General features: G+C 41.0%; 1 protein-coding gene across 3 annotated transcripts in view; it reads right to left on the reverse strand.

Moving 5' to 3' along the window:
* NFX1 (nuclear transcription factor, X-box binding 1) overlaps positions 1–16765 on the reverse strand; it is a 107225-nt gene extending 90460 nt beyond the window's left edge. For all 3 annotated transcript variants that reach the window (XR_012071868.1, XM_031676618.2, XM_031676617.2), the window contains exons 1-5: positions 16640–16765; positions 12647–13651; positions 5733–5891; positions 4369–4446; positions 666–771 (exon numbers count right to left, since the gene is read on the reverse strand). Coding sequence is in view for 2 of the 3 variants with exons in the window: in XM_031676618.2 (XP_031532478.1) it covers positions 666–771; positions 4369–4446; positions 5733–5891; positions 12647–13651; positions 16640–16664 (1373 nt within the window). In the remaining variant the exon portion in view is untranslated. The remainder of the gene's footprint in view (positions 1–665; positions 772–4368; positions 4447–5732; positions 5892–12646; positions 13652–16639) is intronic.
* Between the last annotated feature and the right edge of the window lie 543 nt (positions 16766–17308).

The raw sequence follows: 17308 nt of genomic DNA on the forward strand, positions 1-17308 counted from the left end.
AGATGGCAGCCCAGTCTGAATAGCTCTGCCCATGCTGATACTCGCCAGCACCACCCCTACTCTTGATCACAAGACTTCCGGTCCAAGCCTGTTCCATGCAGAAGCCAGATAACAGTAGAGGCAAGTATAACACTCTGATGTCCGTTTTACTCTTAGATTTGGGTAATAAAAGCAAGTGTTACCAATTTTTGGCCACTTACCACAGTCTCTTAAGTATACCAAGTCTCTGTACCAAGTCTCTTTAGTGTCTTAGTTAAATATTCATAGAAATCTGTGACTGTTTTTTGATCACATCGTTATTATCTTACAAGTCCAGAAACTGAGGCTCAGAGGAGTAATTTGTCCAACATCACATAACCGTTAAGTGATGAACCTAGGAATTAAACCTTTGAAGTCAAAGCTTGTAGATATTTGCTATTTGTAACTGATCAACTGTATTATTGTGCACTTCTCTCCTCATGTGTAAAATGCAGATGATAAATATCTATACATCACTGGCCTGTAGTAAGGATTCAAAGAGTCAACTTTTGTAGAGTAGCTGGCACACAGCAAGTGCTCAGTAAGAATACCACACTATCGTTCACCCAGTCCTGTTACATGCTAACTAGAGCCACAAGCAAAGCATGGTCACCAGAAATCCCCAGGGTTCTAGTGTTCCAACTTACAGGTTACAGGAATGTGGGCAGTCCTGGCCAGGCTGTTTCTTTCTGCAGACCTCACCACAACTATGTGGAATTTCATTTCTGCTCCATTCAGGATTCTTTACCTTGCCTAAAACATATCAGATTAGAGAGTCAATGGTATAAACTTCAACTGAATCCTAGACATTAATGAGATAATACAATAAAGCCAGACAGCAAGAAACATCAGTACGGTTTTCATTAGTTCAACAAACACATTATCTCAAATCCTAAAATAAAAAGTTGAATGTAACACTACTTATCAAAACTTCACTGAGCATGATAAATTCTGGATTACCAGGAAAAGACAAACAAAAAGTCATTTTTATTTATGAAAGTGCCACTTTGACTAATGGATACATTTAATCTAAGTTTTTAAAAAGCCTACAAGATAAGTCTTCTGTAAATGAGTCTTTGAATTGATATGGGAATATCTACTGTAAAGATCAGAAAGAGAGAATAAGGTAAGAGCAATGGGGGAAAGAAGCAGTAAGAGATGGAAAGGTTAAGTCTCCTGTAGAGTAGGAACTCACCTATACGAAAGCTATAATGTAGGCATAAAAGGGCTAAAATTTTATAATCACCATCACTGCACAATCTTCAGTAAGCATCTTCCATGAACTTAGCACAGGGGCAGGAAGAGTAAAACCAGGGTGTAGGACTCCTCTTTGCCCTTGAGGAATTCACTTGGGCAAATTACAATCTAAATGAAGCCTGTTCCCAGTCCCTGGCCTCTGCTTTTCTCTCTCGCCTGTCTCTTTCAGAAATTCATTTATGCAGTGGGGTTCAACACACCTAAAAGCAAATGATTTCAAAATCTACATTTTCTGCATTGCCCTGAATCCTCAGTTTCAGTCCTATATGTCCAACTGTCTAGTGGACATCTGTGCTTGGGGTTTCACAGTCACTTCAGATTCCCTCTAACTACAGTAAAAGTTAGCATCTTCCTATTAAACCCCACCCTCTATAGGGTTCCCTATTTCTATTAGTAACAGCATCACTTGTCAGAATCATACAAACTCAAAATCTAGAGCTATCCTCCTTTTTCTTTCCATATTTTAATCACCAAATCTTGTCAATTTTCCTACATATTGTATCTCACTTCACCTTCCCCTCTACGCCTGCTCTTGCCTCTCTACTGGCAGAACCTCATCTCTAGACTATCAGAAAAGCTTCCCTACCTCTGTGCTTTCTTGCCCCAATACGGTGCCCTAGTTTTCCCCTACCATCTTTCCCTGCCTCCACCTCTTTTCCTTGACTCCACCTCTTTTCTCTGACCCTAAATGATGTTTTTTTCCCTCTTCATCTGCCAAGGTTCTGCATTTTCACTCTTTATCCTTTCATCTACTGCTCTCAACTGTGGCTATCATCCTTAAACCTTGATCTTTCTTCAAATATCCCTAACTCCATGTAGAGCATCCCTCGCTAGATGTCTTACTCCTCCAACTCACATTTCTAAACTGAACTCACTGTCACCAATAAACCTGGTTCTCCTGACCTGCCCTTTTCTGTTCTTGGTATCACCATTCCAAAAGTGTAAAATTCTGGAGCCACATTTGGGTTCTTTCCTTTCCCATTGATGTTGATTCCTATTTACCTTTGAAATCTTGTATACCTTCCTTTTCTGTCCCACTTTAAAATCCATAACAGACTTTTATTATTCTTCATCTGGGTTATTTTAAGTCCCCAAACTGCTTAGGTCCCAAAATACTCTACTCACTGTCACCAGACTAATCTTCATAAAGAAGCACGTTGATGCCCTCAGTGGCTTCCCACAGCCAGACAAATGAATTCCCAATGTCTAGGTCTGGCACCAAGGAGCCAGTCCTACCTCTCCAGTCATCTCCCACTCCTTCATCTTCATAGATCCTGGGTTCCATAAATGGGTGACTTCCTCTTCTCTCAAGAGATCCTAAGCTTTCTTGATTTTAAACCTAGTTTTCAAGACCAATTCAATTCTATCTTTTTCATGAAGGGTTCCCTTAATCATCTAGCCAGATCACACTCACCTCAAAGAGCTCCCAGACTTTGTTATTTCTAGTAGAACATCAAGTTAACTGTGTCTTAAATGTTAGAGCATGAACTCTGGGAACTCAATAAACAGTCTCATTCCCTTCTGTTTCTTCATGGTGACTGGTATATTAATAAGTTTTCAATAAGTGTATTAAACTAAAGGTCTTGAAGAGCAGAGTGAGGCAAAGCCCTCAGGTAGAATAAGGCCATTATTTGTATTCCCATATCATTCTACCTCGTTCAGTCACCTTGACCTTCACTCTACATTCTTCTACCTTCTTAGGGTCTCATATCCAATTAGTCAGTTGAAAGCTTTAACAAGATTTTTAATTTCATTGTGGTGCTTTATGTTTAAAAGTCCTTTAAAATAAGGTAATTAAGCCTTGGTATTGGTCCTATTTGTCCAACTTTCAATTGATCTCTTGCTTCCAGTTTCATGCTGCCTTTCCAGTAGCACATTCAGGAACATTCATTTCTTCAGCTAATACCAACTGAGTATCTATTAAGGTTCAGATTTTGGCAATAAGACACCAGCAGATTCTGGATAATAGTGGCCAAAGTGAGACAGGAGATAAGAAAGGGAAGCTTCTTTTGGAAGAGGATATTTGGGGTCAGACCTTAAATGATACAGTAGATGAAAATTTAAAGACAAGAAGGAGAAGAACACTGTATATAGTTGAATTCAAAAAGATAATTGAGTTCAAAGTTAAACTGTTGATGGTTAATGATTGACTCTTGGTGAAAGCTGCCAGTTTAGAAATGGGAAAGGAGAAGTATGAACAAATTAGTTAGAAAAACAAAGACAGCATGGAGAAAGAAACAGAAAGAGCTTGTCATTTCAAGAGGGGAATGGTCAAAGCATCAGGGGCTATTGTGCAGCCAAAAAGGTTAAGTAATTATAAATCAGCCCTGGATTTGGTTTGGAAGGGGATATTGATGACTTCTGAATATAGTTTCAGTGAGGTAATGAGGACAGAAGCAAAAATGCAATGGTTCAAGGAGGGAAACAAACGGTTAAAAAACAAAACCTGAAAAATCAACAACCAGAGGGCGAAGGTTAGCCATTAAAAGACAGGCAGGAAAGAGGGGAAAAAAAGGACATGCAAGAAATAGGTTAGCAGCAGGGATGAGCATCTGGATCACGGAAAGTTTTTTTCCTAACACATGGAAGAACTGAGCTATTCAAAAACAGGAAGAAGTATTCCATAAAGAGGGAGAGCAAGAGAACTGAGTTTGTAATGCTGGTTTAAAGAAAATTTCTTTTTATTAAAAAGACCAATGACTGATTTCTTGGATTAAAATCAAGTGCACTTCACCATCATTCTTTACTCATGCTGCTCAAATCTGGAATTTCAAAGCTGTTACAGTTAGGGGTGAGAAGAAGCCCATGTCTGTACCTGCCTCTGCCATCCGGTCAGCTCTGACCTAAAGCTCCAGCCAAGGAGACCTGGTGGGCATGACGAGAAGGCCCATCTCCAGAACAATCTGCCAAGCACACGAAGGCCTGTGACTCTAGCTGTGCAACAGACCACATGCATATGTCTTGTAGACTTCTGTAGCTTTGAGGTCTTATTAGTAACTTCTAAAACATGCCCAGTACACCACTTTTCCTGGGCTGGGAGCTGAGATACAATGCACAAAGTGGAAGAGACACCAGTGTACACAAAAAACTCACCACAGAAACAAGTATAGGTATTAGGAACATGGGCAGAAACATTCTGACATGCAGGGCACCTCCAACCACTCTGGCCATCTGTCAAGAAAAATAAGAAGAAATCAAAATAACTTCCTTACAAAAGCACATGTAACTAAAAAAAAATTAAATCTACAGGAAGCTGTAATATTGAAGCTGTGGTAGTAATTTCTATGTTAAGGATATCAGACATTTAAGAAACAAATTCACAATACTGAATGCTTTGCTTAAATACTGCATTTAGGCTCCTAAGGACTTCAAGATATTGTGAATAAAGTGGGTACCTATTTTGTTCTATTTTTTAAAATTGAGATATAATTAACATATGACATGTGTAAGTTTAAGGTACACAAAGTGTTGATTTGATACAACTATATATTACAATATGATTCCCACTTTAGGTTAGTTAACACCTCCATCACTTCATATAATTAGCATTTCACTTTGTGGGAGGATGTTCTATTATTTTTAATACCAAAGTAAACATGATCTGAATGTTGGTTTGAAAAGAAATAGGATGAAATATTTGAGTACATGTAGGAAAATCCAGGTGTCTTAAATTGGAAGAGCCACAGTTCAGAAAGTATATTGTTGGCAACACTTGCATTATCTATAAATATTAGTACACTCTGGGAAAAGCCCACAAAATACTATGGAGAAGATCTGTTAAAAGCAAAACAACTTCAACATCCTAAGGGTAAAGTAAACAATTGGTTTCTATAAATTTTCTAAAGCAAACTATACAAGAAATGTTTTCAAATAAATAATCTAAAATGATATATAGTACATACATAGTACAATACAGGAAGTATAGCCAATATTTCATAATTATAAATGAAATACAACCTTTAAAAATTGTGAATCACTAGTTGTACACCTGAAACTTATATAATATTGTACATCAACCATACCTCAAGCAAAAAAAATTGTTTTCTAGAGTTGCTATTTGCATAAAAGCTACCATTTTCATTAAAAATGACTGATAATGTTGTACCCTAGACATATTTTAATATTATTACGTTTAGCTGGTTATTTTAAGATTTATAGCTTAATGGGGGGAGGCTATAGCTCAAGGCATAGAGCACATGCTTAGCATGCATAGTCCTGGGTTCAATCTCCAGTACTTCCTTTAAAAACAAATAAACAAATAAATCTAATTACTAGCCCCTCCCCCCCAAAAAAGATTTAAAACTTAATAATGACCATTCCGAATGTTATCAGGGCAACATGCTTTCCCTGCAGATAAAATAGTCAAGAGGAATTAAATAGTATTTTTAAAGCTAAGTTTAAAACCTGAACATATCAGAAGTGGGAGAACAAATATGCAAAAGAGAGAAATGACTGACCTGCTTGAGACGCTGGAGACCTTGCCCATTTCTTTATGCAGTTCAAATGAAACACATGGTAACAGCTCTGACAACTCCACACTGGGGCTGTGACACGAACCAATTCACAGCACACCATGCACTCATATTTTTCTGTAGTTAGCTGTTCAATTAGAGAACCTGTTCAAAAACCAAAACAGATAAACACAGGAAAACATTCTTTACTTTAGTCAACCAAGAACCAGCAAGGCATTTGAGAGAAGAATCAAATGTAGATGTTTTAAGGGATGTCTGATTCTGAGTAAGGTGGTTGTTTAGAGTTTGAGGCTTGGAAGGGGCAGGAATATGTGAGGTAGAAGACTTAAAAAGTAGACATTCTGGTAGGAATTCCCACAATTGAGGAAACATTCTTAAGAAACTGCCCAGGATTCAATCAGAGTAGCCAAACGCCCCTCATGACACATGGCTTGAGCATTCACAGAAGCAACGTGCTGTAGTGCCTTGCTTTGCCCTCTGTGACTCTGGGAGGCTCTGAATCTACCACATCTATGGACTCAGGCTAGGGTGGGGCTCATGAAGCTGCAGCGGTCAAGTGCAAGAAACCTAACCTTGGACAGGTTCCAACAATCTATGGCGGTGAGATGGTTCTAGGAGATGCCTTGAAAGTCTTTAGTTGATTCATTCAACAAAGATAGGCTTGGCGCCTAACACAGCCCCATGGTAGGGTTACCAGACTGAGGAACCATTTTACAGATGAAGAAACTGAGACTGAAAGTGGTTAAATCAAGATTATATAGCTAGAATTTTAAAAATCAAAATTCAAACTCATTGTTACCTGACTCAAAGGCTCATATTTTAATCACTCCATAATATTAGCTTTCTAAGATTACTTTCTGTTTGTCCAATTCAATGTCAAAAGAAATACAGAACACCAAGTCTGCAAGCTCTGGGAGGCAGGACCAGGGCCTTGTCTGCCTTACTCACTGTAGTGTTACCAAAGCCTGGTATATACCAGGTGTTCAGTATTATCTATCAAATGAATGGATGAAGGAATAAGTGAGTATCATCTCATCTGTTCCATAACCTCTCTCCTTTGAAAGTTTCAGGGGTCAGTAAGGTTTCTGGGATAGCTCTTTCCCACTGGGGAAAGCCTGGAATAAAGATACTTTGAGGGGCTATTTAAAGGGAAACCCACCTGCTTTAGATAGACATGAACATATCATAAAATTGAATTCTATTATAAAAACTGAGGAATCAGACTTTAGATTCTTTCTTAAAAGTAGGTTAACATTTCTGAATAAGAAAGTTAATTATATTTCCTATCAGCTATATGTTATATGTGGGAGATTCTGGAGGGGTAAGTTAGGTAAGAGAGAGCTCATTAGAGAGTGTGATTGTGTTTGAGCCATCTATAGATAAAAGGCTGACTGGGGCAAAGGAATAGTCTGCGAGAATTATACTTGCAGTGAATTTTATAGAAAATGCCTATTGACCACTCCAGAACAGAACCAAGTTAGAAGTAAAAGACACAGAAAGGTAAATCAAGTATAGAACGCACCCAAGAACACTAGGATTAATTCTTGTTTTGATTTTTACCCTGAAGATTGTCTTTCTGTTTTATTGTTTATTAAGTTTATTGCTTGTTAATAAATATTGTTTTATATGTAATGTTTCTAAATACAGTCACTGTGAAATCTGACCACTAGGATTCACATACATTTAGTTATGTGGTGACAGCCATCAACTTTGAATAACCTACAAATTACCGCTAAGCCCTTTCCAAAGGCTATTGCTCTCATCCCTGCTGGCTCTACCTTCAAAATATATCCAGAATCCAACCTCTGCTGCTAACACTCTGGTCTAAGCCACGATCCACTCACCTGGATTATTACAATGGCCTCCTAACTAGCCTTCCTACTTCTGCCCTTGCCTACTTCAGTCTATCCTCACCACAGTAGCCAGAGGGAGCCCATCAAAATGCAAATTAGGTGACGCACTCTTCTGCTCAGCATTTGCCAATGGTTCCTACATCACATGCCTGTAAAACCAAAGTCCTTACAGTGGCCTTCATCACCTCCCAATCTTCACTTGCTATTCCTCTTTCCCTAGGTCACTACTGAGATGACACTGGCCTCCTTCCTAGCCCTGAAGTGGTAGGCAAATTCCTGCAGGCAGGTCTTTACAACTTGCTATTCCCTCTGCCTAGAATACTTTCCCATAGGCATCTGCACAGCTCAGTCCTTCTCCCATTTCAGTTGTTTACTCAAAATGGCATCTTCTCAATGAGGCAGTCCCTAGCCCCACTTAAAAAACTGGAACCAACTCCCTCAACATTCTATTTCTCTACACTACTTAAATCTATCTACTGTAGCATATATTTTACTTATTTTACATGGTTTATTTCCTAACTCTATACTCAGAATGTATATTCCCTTGAGGGCAGAGATTTTTTTCCTGCAGTGGTGTCTGGGGCATAGCAGGTGAGATTTGGAGGCTAACAGATGACAAAGATAAGGAGACACAGAAGGTGATGGAGATGAAAGTTGATGTAGCATTATTTTCAAAGGAGCAGGGATTCTGATACAAAAGCAGAATACTGGTACAGAAATGACACTGGGGAAGGAGTGCATTCTTCCCTGCTTCCAGAAACTAAGGTAAGAGGGATAAGAGACAAAAGTAGGCTCTGAGAGGTTGTAAGGAAAGTGATGAACTGAGAGAAGCCCACAGGTCCATTACGAGCAGGAGCACAGCAGAAACAAATTAAGGATATGGGGGGGGCGGTTTGTTATCACAGAAGGAGGGATCCAGACAGTCTGGAAGAACTGGGGCCATGACAGGTTCTCTCAGTACAGAGTGAGAATAAGCAAAGCCCACTCTCAAACAGCCATGGAGACTTATTTGGGGTAATCCTCCTTCCATTCCAGTCAAGCTTTCACCCCCACTACTCCAACAAAACTGCTGTTATGAAGACCAATAACCCTCACACTGCCAAATCCAGCAGTCAATATGCCGTTGTCATCCTTCTGTTCCTATCAATAGCACTGAGCACAACTGATCACTCACTCCTCCTTGAGTTTTTATTTGACGTTTAGAAAATTCCACCTCCTAGTTTAGTTGCTACTCTCTTCCATGTCCTTTGCTGGAAACCCATCTTCCAGCCAAGCCTAGGAAGGCTCCATCCTCAATCTTTTCTTCTCTAACTACACTCACACCTTATATGACGTCTCCTAGCCTATTAAACACCATCTCTAGACTGACTGACAATTCCCAAATTTAATCTCCAGTCCAGATCGCTTCCCTGAATTTTATATCCAATTCCCTACTTAACATATCTATTTGGTAGTCTGATTAAGGCAACTCAAATTTAACAAATTTAATCAAATCCTTGATCCTTCCTGAACATGGAGGACACAAAGCAAAACATACATGAAAACACCTTTTCCAACAAAGAGAGACTAAAATTGTCACAGATCAGAGGAGACTAAGGACATATGCTGACTAAACGCAAGGTGGTATCCTAGACTGGATCCTGGAGCAGAAAAAGAACATTAGCAGAAAGACTGGTGAAATGCAAATAAAGCCTGAAATTTAGTTAATACTGTCATAACAATGTTAATTTCTTAGATTTGACAAAGAATCAGAGTTGGTTACATAAGATGTTAACATTAGAGGAAGCTGGGTAAAGGATGTATGGGAATTCCTCTGTACTATCTTTGTAATCTTTCTATAAATCTAAAATTACACCAAACTAAAAGTTTTAAAAACAAACACCACCATTTCCTCTCCCAGGCATTACTGCTCCAGTGCACAAGTCTAGTCTTCCGCATTGCTCGGGCACAACACCCTTGGCTTCATTCTTGACTCCTCTCGTTCTCTTGCATCCAACATCCATTCTATCTGCAAATCCTGTCAGCGTTACCTTCCAAATACATGCAGTATCTAACTGATCCTTACCTCTTCCACCACTGCTACCCTAATTCAAGTTTCCTTCAACTACCTGAATTACTGCAACAGGTAGTAACTCTTCCAGAGAGCCTGTTCTCCACACAATAGGCTGAGTGATCATTTTAGAATGTTTGTAAGATCATGCCATCTTTTCCCCAAAACCTTCCAGCTGCTTCTCATTTTCTTACTTAAGAACCAAATCTAAGAGCCTCATGTGATACAGCCCCTGTGATTTCTCTGACCTCCTGCCTATTTCTTCATTGCTCATAATGCCCCCATCTCACTTCAATCTAAACTTGCTTCTCCCTCTGCCTGAAACATTCTTCTTCAGGGAGCCCTGTGGTGCACTTCTGCACTTCCTTCTGGTCTCTGTTTAAATGTCTCATTAAAGAGACCAACCTATGTAAACTAGTGCCCCTGTGACTGCCCTCTTAACCTGTTTTACATTTCTTTTGAGCTCTTAACACCACCTGACACATTAAATATTTAAGTGCTTTCATCCTGTCTTTCCTACTAGAATGTAAATCCCATCAATGCTGTATTCCTAGTACCTAGAACAGTACTTCGCACACAGCATTTCCTCAGTAAATATGAACAAAGTGTTCTCAGGAATATGTTGGGATGTGAGACCAAGAGAGATTTGTTATGCAGAACTCTAAGGTGGACTCCAAGATTCCTACCTCCTGGTGTGCTTGCCCTATATAATCTCCCGAGTATGGGTGGACTTGATCTAATCAAGTGAGCCCTTTTATAAGTCTAGTGCTCAGAGACAGAAATCAGACAGATGTAAAGAATCTGGAGCAGATGCTTCCCTGTAGGCCTTGAAGAAGCAAACTACCATGCTGTGGAGAAGGCCACGTTGTAAGGAATTGCTAAGAGTGACTCTGAGCCAAGAGCCAGCAAGAAAATGGGGAGCTCAATCCTATACTCATAAGGATTCAATATCTTCCAATAAATAACCTTAATGAAAAAGGATATGAAAACGAATATATGTATTTATATGCATGACTGGGACAGTGCTGTACACCAGAAACTGACACATGTAACTCACTATACTTGAATTAAAAAAAAGAAATTCTACACTCATAAGGAACTAAATCCTACCAACAACCAGTGAGCATCAAAGAAGACCCCACACCTCAGATGAGACTGCATCCCTGGCCAAATTTAAGTCCTATGAGACCTGAGTAGAAAACTCAGCTAATCCACAATCTTAACCTACAGAAAACTATGACATAGTGAAGTTGTGCTATCTTAAGCCATTCCATTTGTAATTAGTTATGACGAGACTTGAGAATTCAAGAATAACTCCGGTTTAACATTGCCTTGGTTCACACACAAGCTGAGGTCCCAAGAAGGCCTGCCTGGTGAAGCATATGAGAACCAGCAGAACTAGAGGCCAGTGTGAAAACAGACCCAGGCAGGATTAAGCTGGATGTCACATTAAGCTGGAGGGAGACAATGGTGATGGTCCAAGAGGAAGAGCTGGCAGAATGAAGTTAGTTAGCCCGGATAAAATATATACTCAGGGCAAAACGAGAAGTCTTCAAATACTGCTAAGAGCTATCTGCAACGAGTGGGAGGAAAACTGAGGAGAAAGACTAGCTGCTGTGTTGTTCCAGAGGACAGAATTTGAACTATGGGATAGGAAGTACTTACAGGAAAGAAGTTTTCAGTTCAAAGTAATGAAGAGGCCTCTCTCACTCCCTCGTCCTTGGAGATGGCCCGCACTCTGTCTATGGAATGTGTATCTCTCTAAATAAATCTACCTTTACTCAAAAAAATAAACAACAACAAAAAAGAACAAACAAGCTAACAAAAAACAAAGTAAGGAAGAACTTTCTAACAGCCAGAGTGGAGTACCTCCTGTGTTCTAAGAGCTGTGTCAGGCAACAGAGATATAAAAATAAAAAGAAAGATCTAGTCTCTGCTTTTAAGGAGCACATAAACTATTGGAGGACACTGACACATAAACAAGTGATTGTTTCCCGTGGTTAGTGCTGTAACAGAAGTATGTGTACGTAAGGGAAAGACGTATCACAGGGATGGAAAAGATCAATGCTATCTGTAGAGGTGAGAAAATGTTCCCTGGACATGTGGCTGAACTACAGCTTTTGAAAAACAAGTAGGAATTCACCAGTGAGCTGAGTGGTAAAGTCTGGACAGAGGGAGCCACAGATGCAACAGCATGGAATGCTGAAGCAGCACAGAGCCTGAGGGATAAAATGCAGTGGGGACTGAGGCAGCAGCAGATGGGGCTGCTGAGTGAGGCAGAAGCCAGAACGGTAGGTGATGAGAAAAACCGAACAGAATTAAGCAGGGTAGTGACACAGTTCAATACGTGTTTTAGTAAGATCACTCTCTGACACTGATGTTAAGAGGTGAATTGAAAGAAACTGGAGATGGCAAGATTAGTTAGGAACTCTTGCAGATGAGCAGGTAAGACATGACACAGGCTGGAACCAGGAGAGGCAGTGGAGATGTTACCATTCTCTACTTGAGGTTTCACAATTCAAAAAAAAAATCTCATAACCAAACATCCATACCACTCATACCTACACTTAAAAAATCTTTACTAGCAGGGAGGGTATAGCTCAAGTGGTACAGTGCATGGTTAGCACGCATGGGGTCCTAAGTTCAATTCCCAGTACCTCCTCTAAAAATAAACGAACCTAATTACCCACCCCCACTAAAATTAAAAAAAACAATAAATAAATAGTTTTTTAAAATCCTTACAAAATTCCTTATTTGTTAAGAAAAAAAAATTCCTTACTTGTATTTGCTTATGATATTTAAAAACTAAGTAGGTGGTTACCTACTGGGGAGGTGGAGCAGGCGGTGGCAGGACCCAGGCAGATGATGAACAAGGACAGAATAAGACTTTCTACTGTGTACCTTTACATACTTCCTGGTTTCTAAATTTGTGACAGTTATTACCTATTCAGAAATTAAGATTAAAAAAAAACTTCCACCCATCTAGGAAGATTTACCTGTGTGTGTTTCCACATTCTTTAGCATGTGGTTCTGTTTGCTTCGGGGGAAGGATGCTACTTGAGCATCTTGCCTCCTTACAGCACATTTCTCTGGGTCAATCCTTCTGGAAGACTTATTGATGACTGCCAAATTCCCACTGTCACTGGCAGATTTTGCTGGTCTTTCATTAAGATGATCCTTTGGAACAGAGGTCATGTTGTTTCTGGATCCTGCATTTATCTGTCGCTGGCCCTCCTGTTTTGGTGGATTCCTGCCTGGTCGTGGCCTGGCCCCCTCTACTTCCCAGGGAGGTCTTTTCTGTGGGTGTCTTCTCTGCTCGCTGCGTCTGGCCCCATACCCATCTGCTACTCCTTTTCTAGAGGATGTATCCGAAGAATCAGGGTGGATAACCACCACAGGTTTGGTGTTTTCAGGTCCCACGTCCTCAGGTTTCAGAGTCACTCTGTTTCCCCACTCACTTTTGAGTTTCCCCTTGACTTTTGGTCCTCTACCATAGCTGTATACAAATTGGGTTGCTTTTTTGGGTTTTGCTCCTCTGGGATCTGCACCAACAGTTTCCTTCTCACTCTCAGAAGGGCTGTGCTCTCTGGGGTTTGTCCCACTCTCTGACTTGGCCATGCTTTCCAAGCTAATTGCATCCGAGGTCTGGTCAATGAGACTCTGTGCTCTCTTGACTCTGATATGCTGCTTTTCACTCTTCAGTTTCTGCCAAGGTTGATTCTGAAGGCCATGGCTCTTAAGTGATTTATTAGAAGCAGAGGATTGGAAAGAATTCTGTTGACTTTTAGGTTTGCCTCCTGAAGGATGATAACTGTGCTGAAGAATAGCAGAGATGTCATCATAAGGGACTTGCCTGGAAAGGTGACAGGGAGGTGGTGAACTGCAATTTCTTCTACCGATCCTATTAGAATCTAGTCTCCTTTGACTCCCACAGTTTAGACCAGAATTTTTTCTCTCCTGAGGAATGAACTCAGCAGCATCCGTATTGAATTTAAAAGTACCTAGGACATAAGTAATAGACATGCAAGAAATTAATTGGTTACCCATTAAGCCCCAACGACTCTAAGCCATACCTAAAAGTTATTTTCCTAACAACTTTGTAAAGAACAGTCTCTTCATAAGGCCTGTGTTTCCTGTCAAGGTGGTGGGTTCAAGGTGCTTGTAGAAGACCGATCATCCCATGTCCAGGAGCCTCACCAACAAACACTGTTGAATTGCTAAGTAACTGCTCACCCGGGCCATCAGGCTTTTAAGCATTTATTTTATCAAAAAACGTAAGTTCAGCAAATAGTTCAGGGGTGAGACATCAATCAGCAGGTTCCATGTGGTCTTTCAAAACTCTAAGGTAGCATTGTGTAATATCAAGTAAACTGGCTTTGAAGTCAGCCAAAATCAGTTTAAAGTCTGGCCCTCCAACTCACCATATGAACTTAGGAGGATATCACTTGATTGCTTTTAGCTTAGTTTTCTCATCCATGACAAAAGTTATTAATACTATTTCAAAGGGTCATTGTGGAATTTAAGCAAGATTTCATATAGACAGTACATAGCAGCAGCAGAGTGAGTATATCCCATTTCTTCCCCCCAGGAATATATTTCAGATTTTCCATACATAATCTCTGTAATATGGTCCAGAATCCCAGAGTCTCCAAAATTAAGCATATGCCCCTTCAACCTACTCATCGCCTCCCTCCCCAAGATGCTTCTTTGCATAGTCAACTCAGTCCCTGAAGTCCAAGGTCGAAATAATTTGCCTAAGGATACAAACCAGTCAGTAGCAAAGTTAGAACTATGTGTAGCACAAAGAACATTCTATGAACTGATAGTGCCCAGAAGATAAGTTTAAGTCCTTGCCCACCACTTATTGTGTCCTTATGCAAGTTACTTAATCCCAATTTTCTTACATGTAATGGAGATAGAAGAATTCCCACATCAAAGAGTTGCTATGAAGAGTAAAGCAAGTAACACATATAAAGTGGTTAAAATGGTGCTTTATTATTCCTGTTAGTACTACAGACTATCTGAAACACAAACCTGACCACAGATAGGTGCAGTGCTCAACCTGTGGGTTTCAGGTTTAAAAAAAGAGTCCTAACATTTATTAGGTACTTAACATGTGCCAAGCAATATTCTAAGCACTTTGCATATGTAAACTCATTTAATCCTTATATTCTTGATGAGAAAATTGAGACAGAGAGAGTTCGTAACTTGCCCAAGGTCACAGGGGTATTCCAAAGCAGATTTTGGATTCCACCCCAGGCTATGTGGTCCTAAAGACCACACTCTTACATTACACTCCGCTGTCAGAAGTTGGGTAGCAGGTACCATAGAAATACATACTTAAGAACTGAGTGAGATCACAAAGGTCATAGGGTAACCTCTCACTCACTCTAGAATTTGTCTTGAAAGCTTTCACACAGGCAGAATTCTCAGGATGAGGTGAAAGGCCTTACAAAATGGCAAGAGGATTAGACAAATTCAGAAGGTGGCAGAGAAGGTGTTCCAGAAACTTAAAAGATAACATAAAGGTGAGAATAGGTAGATTAGACCAAATGGGTTTTGTGCAGTCTTCTCTTGCTTGAAGAAGCAAGGTTGTAAGAGAAGCAGGAAAAGGGTCAGTAAAGTTGTCCAGAATAGCCTGGTAAAGTATAGGAATAGGATACTTTCATGTTAAGCAGTAAGGAGTTGATGTAACTAGAGAATCAAGACAGGACAGCACCTACTCACATACAATATACACTCCACCAGACATAAGGTAGTAGGCAAAGCCCTCAGAAAGACCCTTAAGAGACATGAGGAAGGGGGAAAGGGCACAGGAAACTGGACACAAAGATCTGAGACACCTTTATATTTTTACTATTTTAAATAGCTGGAAGTTACTCAATAAACAGGATGTTTCCAAGGCTTGGCTATAGTGCAAGTGGTACCCTAGATCCAGGATAACACCACAGCAGGTAAGCAGCAGATGGGTGGAGCAGATTAAGGGGAAATCCAACTGTAGAGTATAGAGTCCAAGTACATATATACACAAATACTCTTCTTGGTGTGCCAACAGCTGGTAGGCAGCAGAAGAAAGACTCAAATTAATGACTATTCACAAATCTTATGCTGCATATCCCTGCTGTTTTTCAGAAAGAGTGGGTCGCGAAATCAAACTATGTAGTGGGCTGTGACAAATATTTTTCCAAACGAAATAGGTAACAGAGTGTATTGCAGATAGTAAGGAAAACCACTGCTTCCTGAAACTTTTGGTTCACTTTTTTATATTTACGTCTGTGTGCACTGAGGCGACAACGTAAAATGTTCCTCTTCGGTCACTGTTCAAAGACTTTGGAAAATAACGATCTAGGATATCCTGAAGGAAGTGGAAATGGATGTTACACTAACAGCCAAATGAGGCTGTCTCTACACAGAGGCAACTCCGGGAGGGGAAGTAAGCTAATAATTGTTAAACAGGTTCAGCAGCGGCGGGAATCTTCACAGTAACTGACTTTCAAACTCTTCACTCAAGGATTAGGAAAACGAGACTCAGTCACAAAGCGAGTTCATGGCAGGCTAAGATTGGAAACCATGTTGTTCGGCTAGCGCCGGCGCCGCCACTCCAGGGACGCACGAGCATATATACCTCAGGCACAGCGTGCAAACCCGCCGCGCGTCGGCAGCCAGCCACCTTCACGGGCCGTGACCCGGCCGACGCCTGCCTGTCGGGTAGCAGTGCGGCCGTTGCCCTAGGAAGGCCAAGATAAGCCCTGGAGAAGGCCGGACACACTCACTCTCCCTAGGAACCCAGCGGCCGAACTTCACGACCCAGTGAGGAGGGTTGAGAACTCGGTGCACACGACGCGCGTGGCTAGGCCCTTCCGAGCCACTATCCCCAAACCTAGTACGCGCCACTCTCGCGATACGAGTGGACGAAGCTCTAAGACTCCTCATTGACCCAATATCCGCTCCCCGTGAGGGCACCAGTCCCGCGCGGGCCAGGACAGTACCTGAGACAGGAGGCGCCTCCGCCATCCTGTGCCGCAACACCTCAAGCGCGCCCTCCAGCCCAGAGAGCCCTGTCACCCGGTCACGTGCCCTGGAGTTCCGGCGCCGCGAGAATATTCGCAGCTGCGCGCCTGGTAGATGGCCGCCGAGGTTGCGCGGCCTGAGTCAACACTGCGGCGCGTCCGTGACGTCAGACAGGCGCGCCGGGCGGCCGGCTGCAGGAGGCGGCTAGTGCTTGTCAGGGGCCCTGACTTGCGTGATCTATCATTGTTTTTCTTTTGAGACTCCCTCTGTTCTCCTGCTACGATACCCTTTCCCCCTGTCACCCAACCAGCTTCACTGGTTTTCTGGAGTCAGCCCAGACATCACCTCCTTACTAGAGTAGTTCAACCGTAGGCTTAAAAATAAAAAGTCAAAAGGCTATCTGGGATTAAAAAAAAAAAGCAATCTGGGGAAAAAAAATGCCTGCAAAACAAACAATAAAAAGCTACTATACAAAGCGCTCTTAACAAATCAGAAAACGATAGAAAATTTTTTAGAAATGATGAAGGACTTAAACCGGCAGGTGATAATAAAAAATAGCATGGATGCTGAATATGAGGGACGAAGTTTGGAGGCACTGAAAAATTTTAAAGCACAAAATTTTAAGTGAGTGTGTGGAGTTATTTCGT

This window comes from Vicugna pacos, chromosome 4 (assembly GCF_048564905.1).
Source record: "Vicugna pacos chromosome 4, VicPac4, whole genome shotgun sequence".
Classification (NCBI taxonomy): domain Eukaryota; kingdom Metazoa; phylum Chordata; class Mammalia; order Artiodactyla; family Camelidae; genus Vicugna; species Vicugna pacos.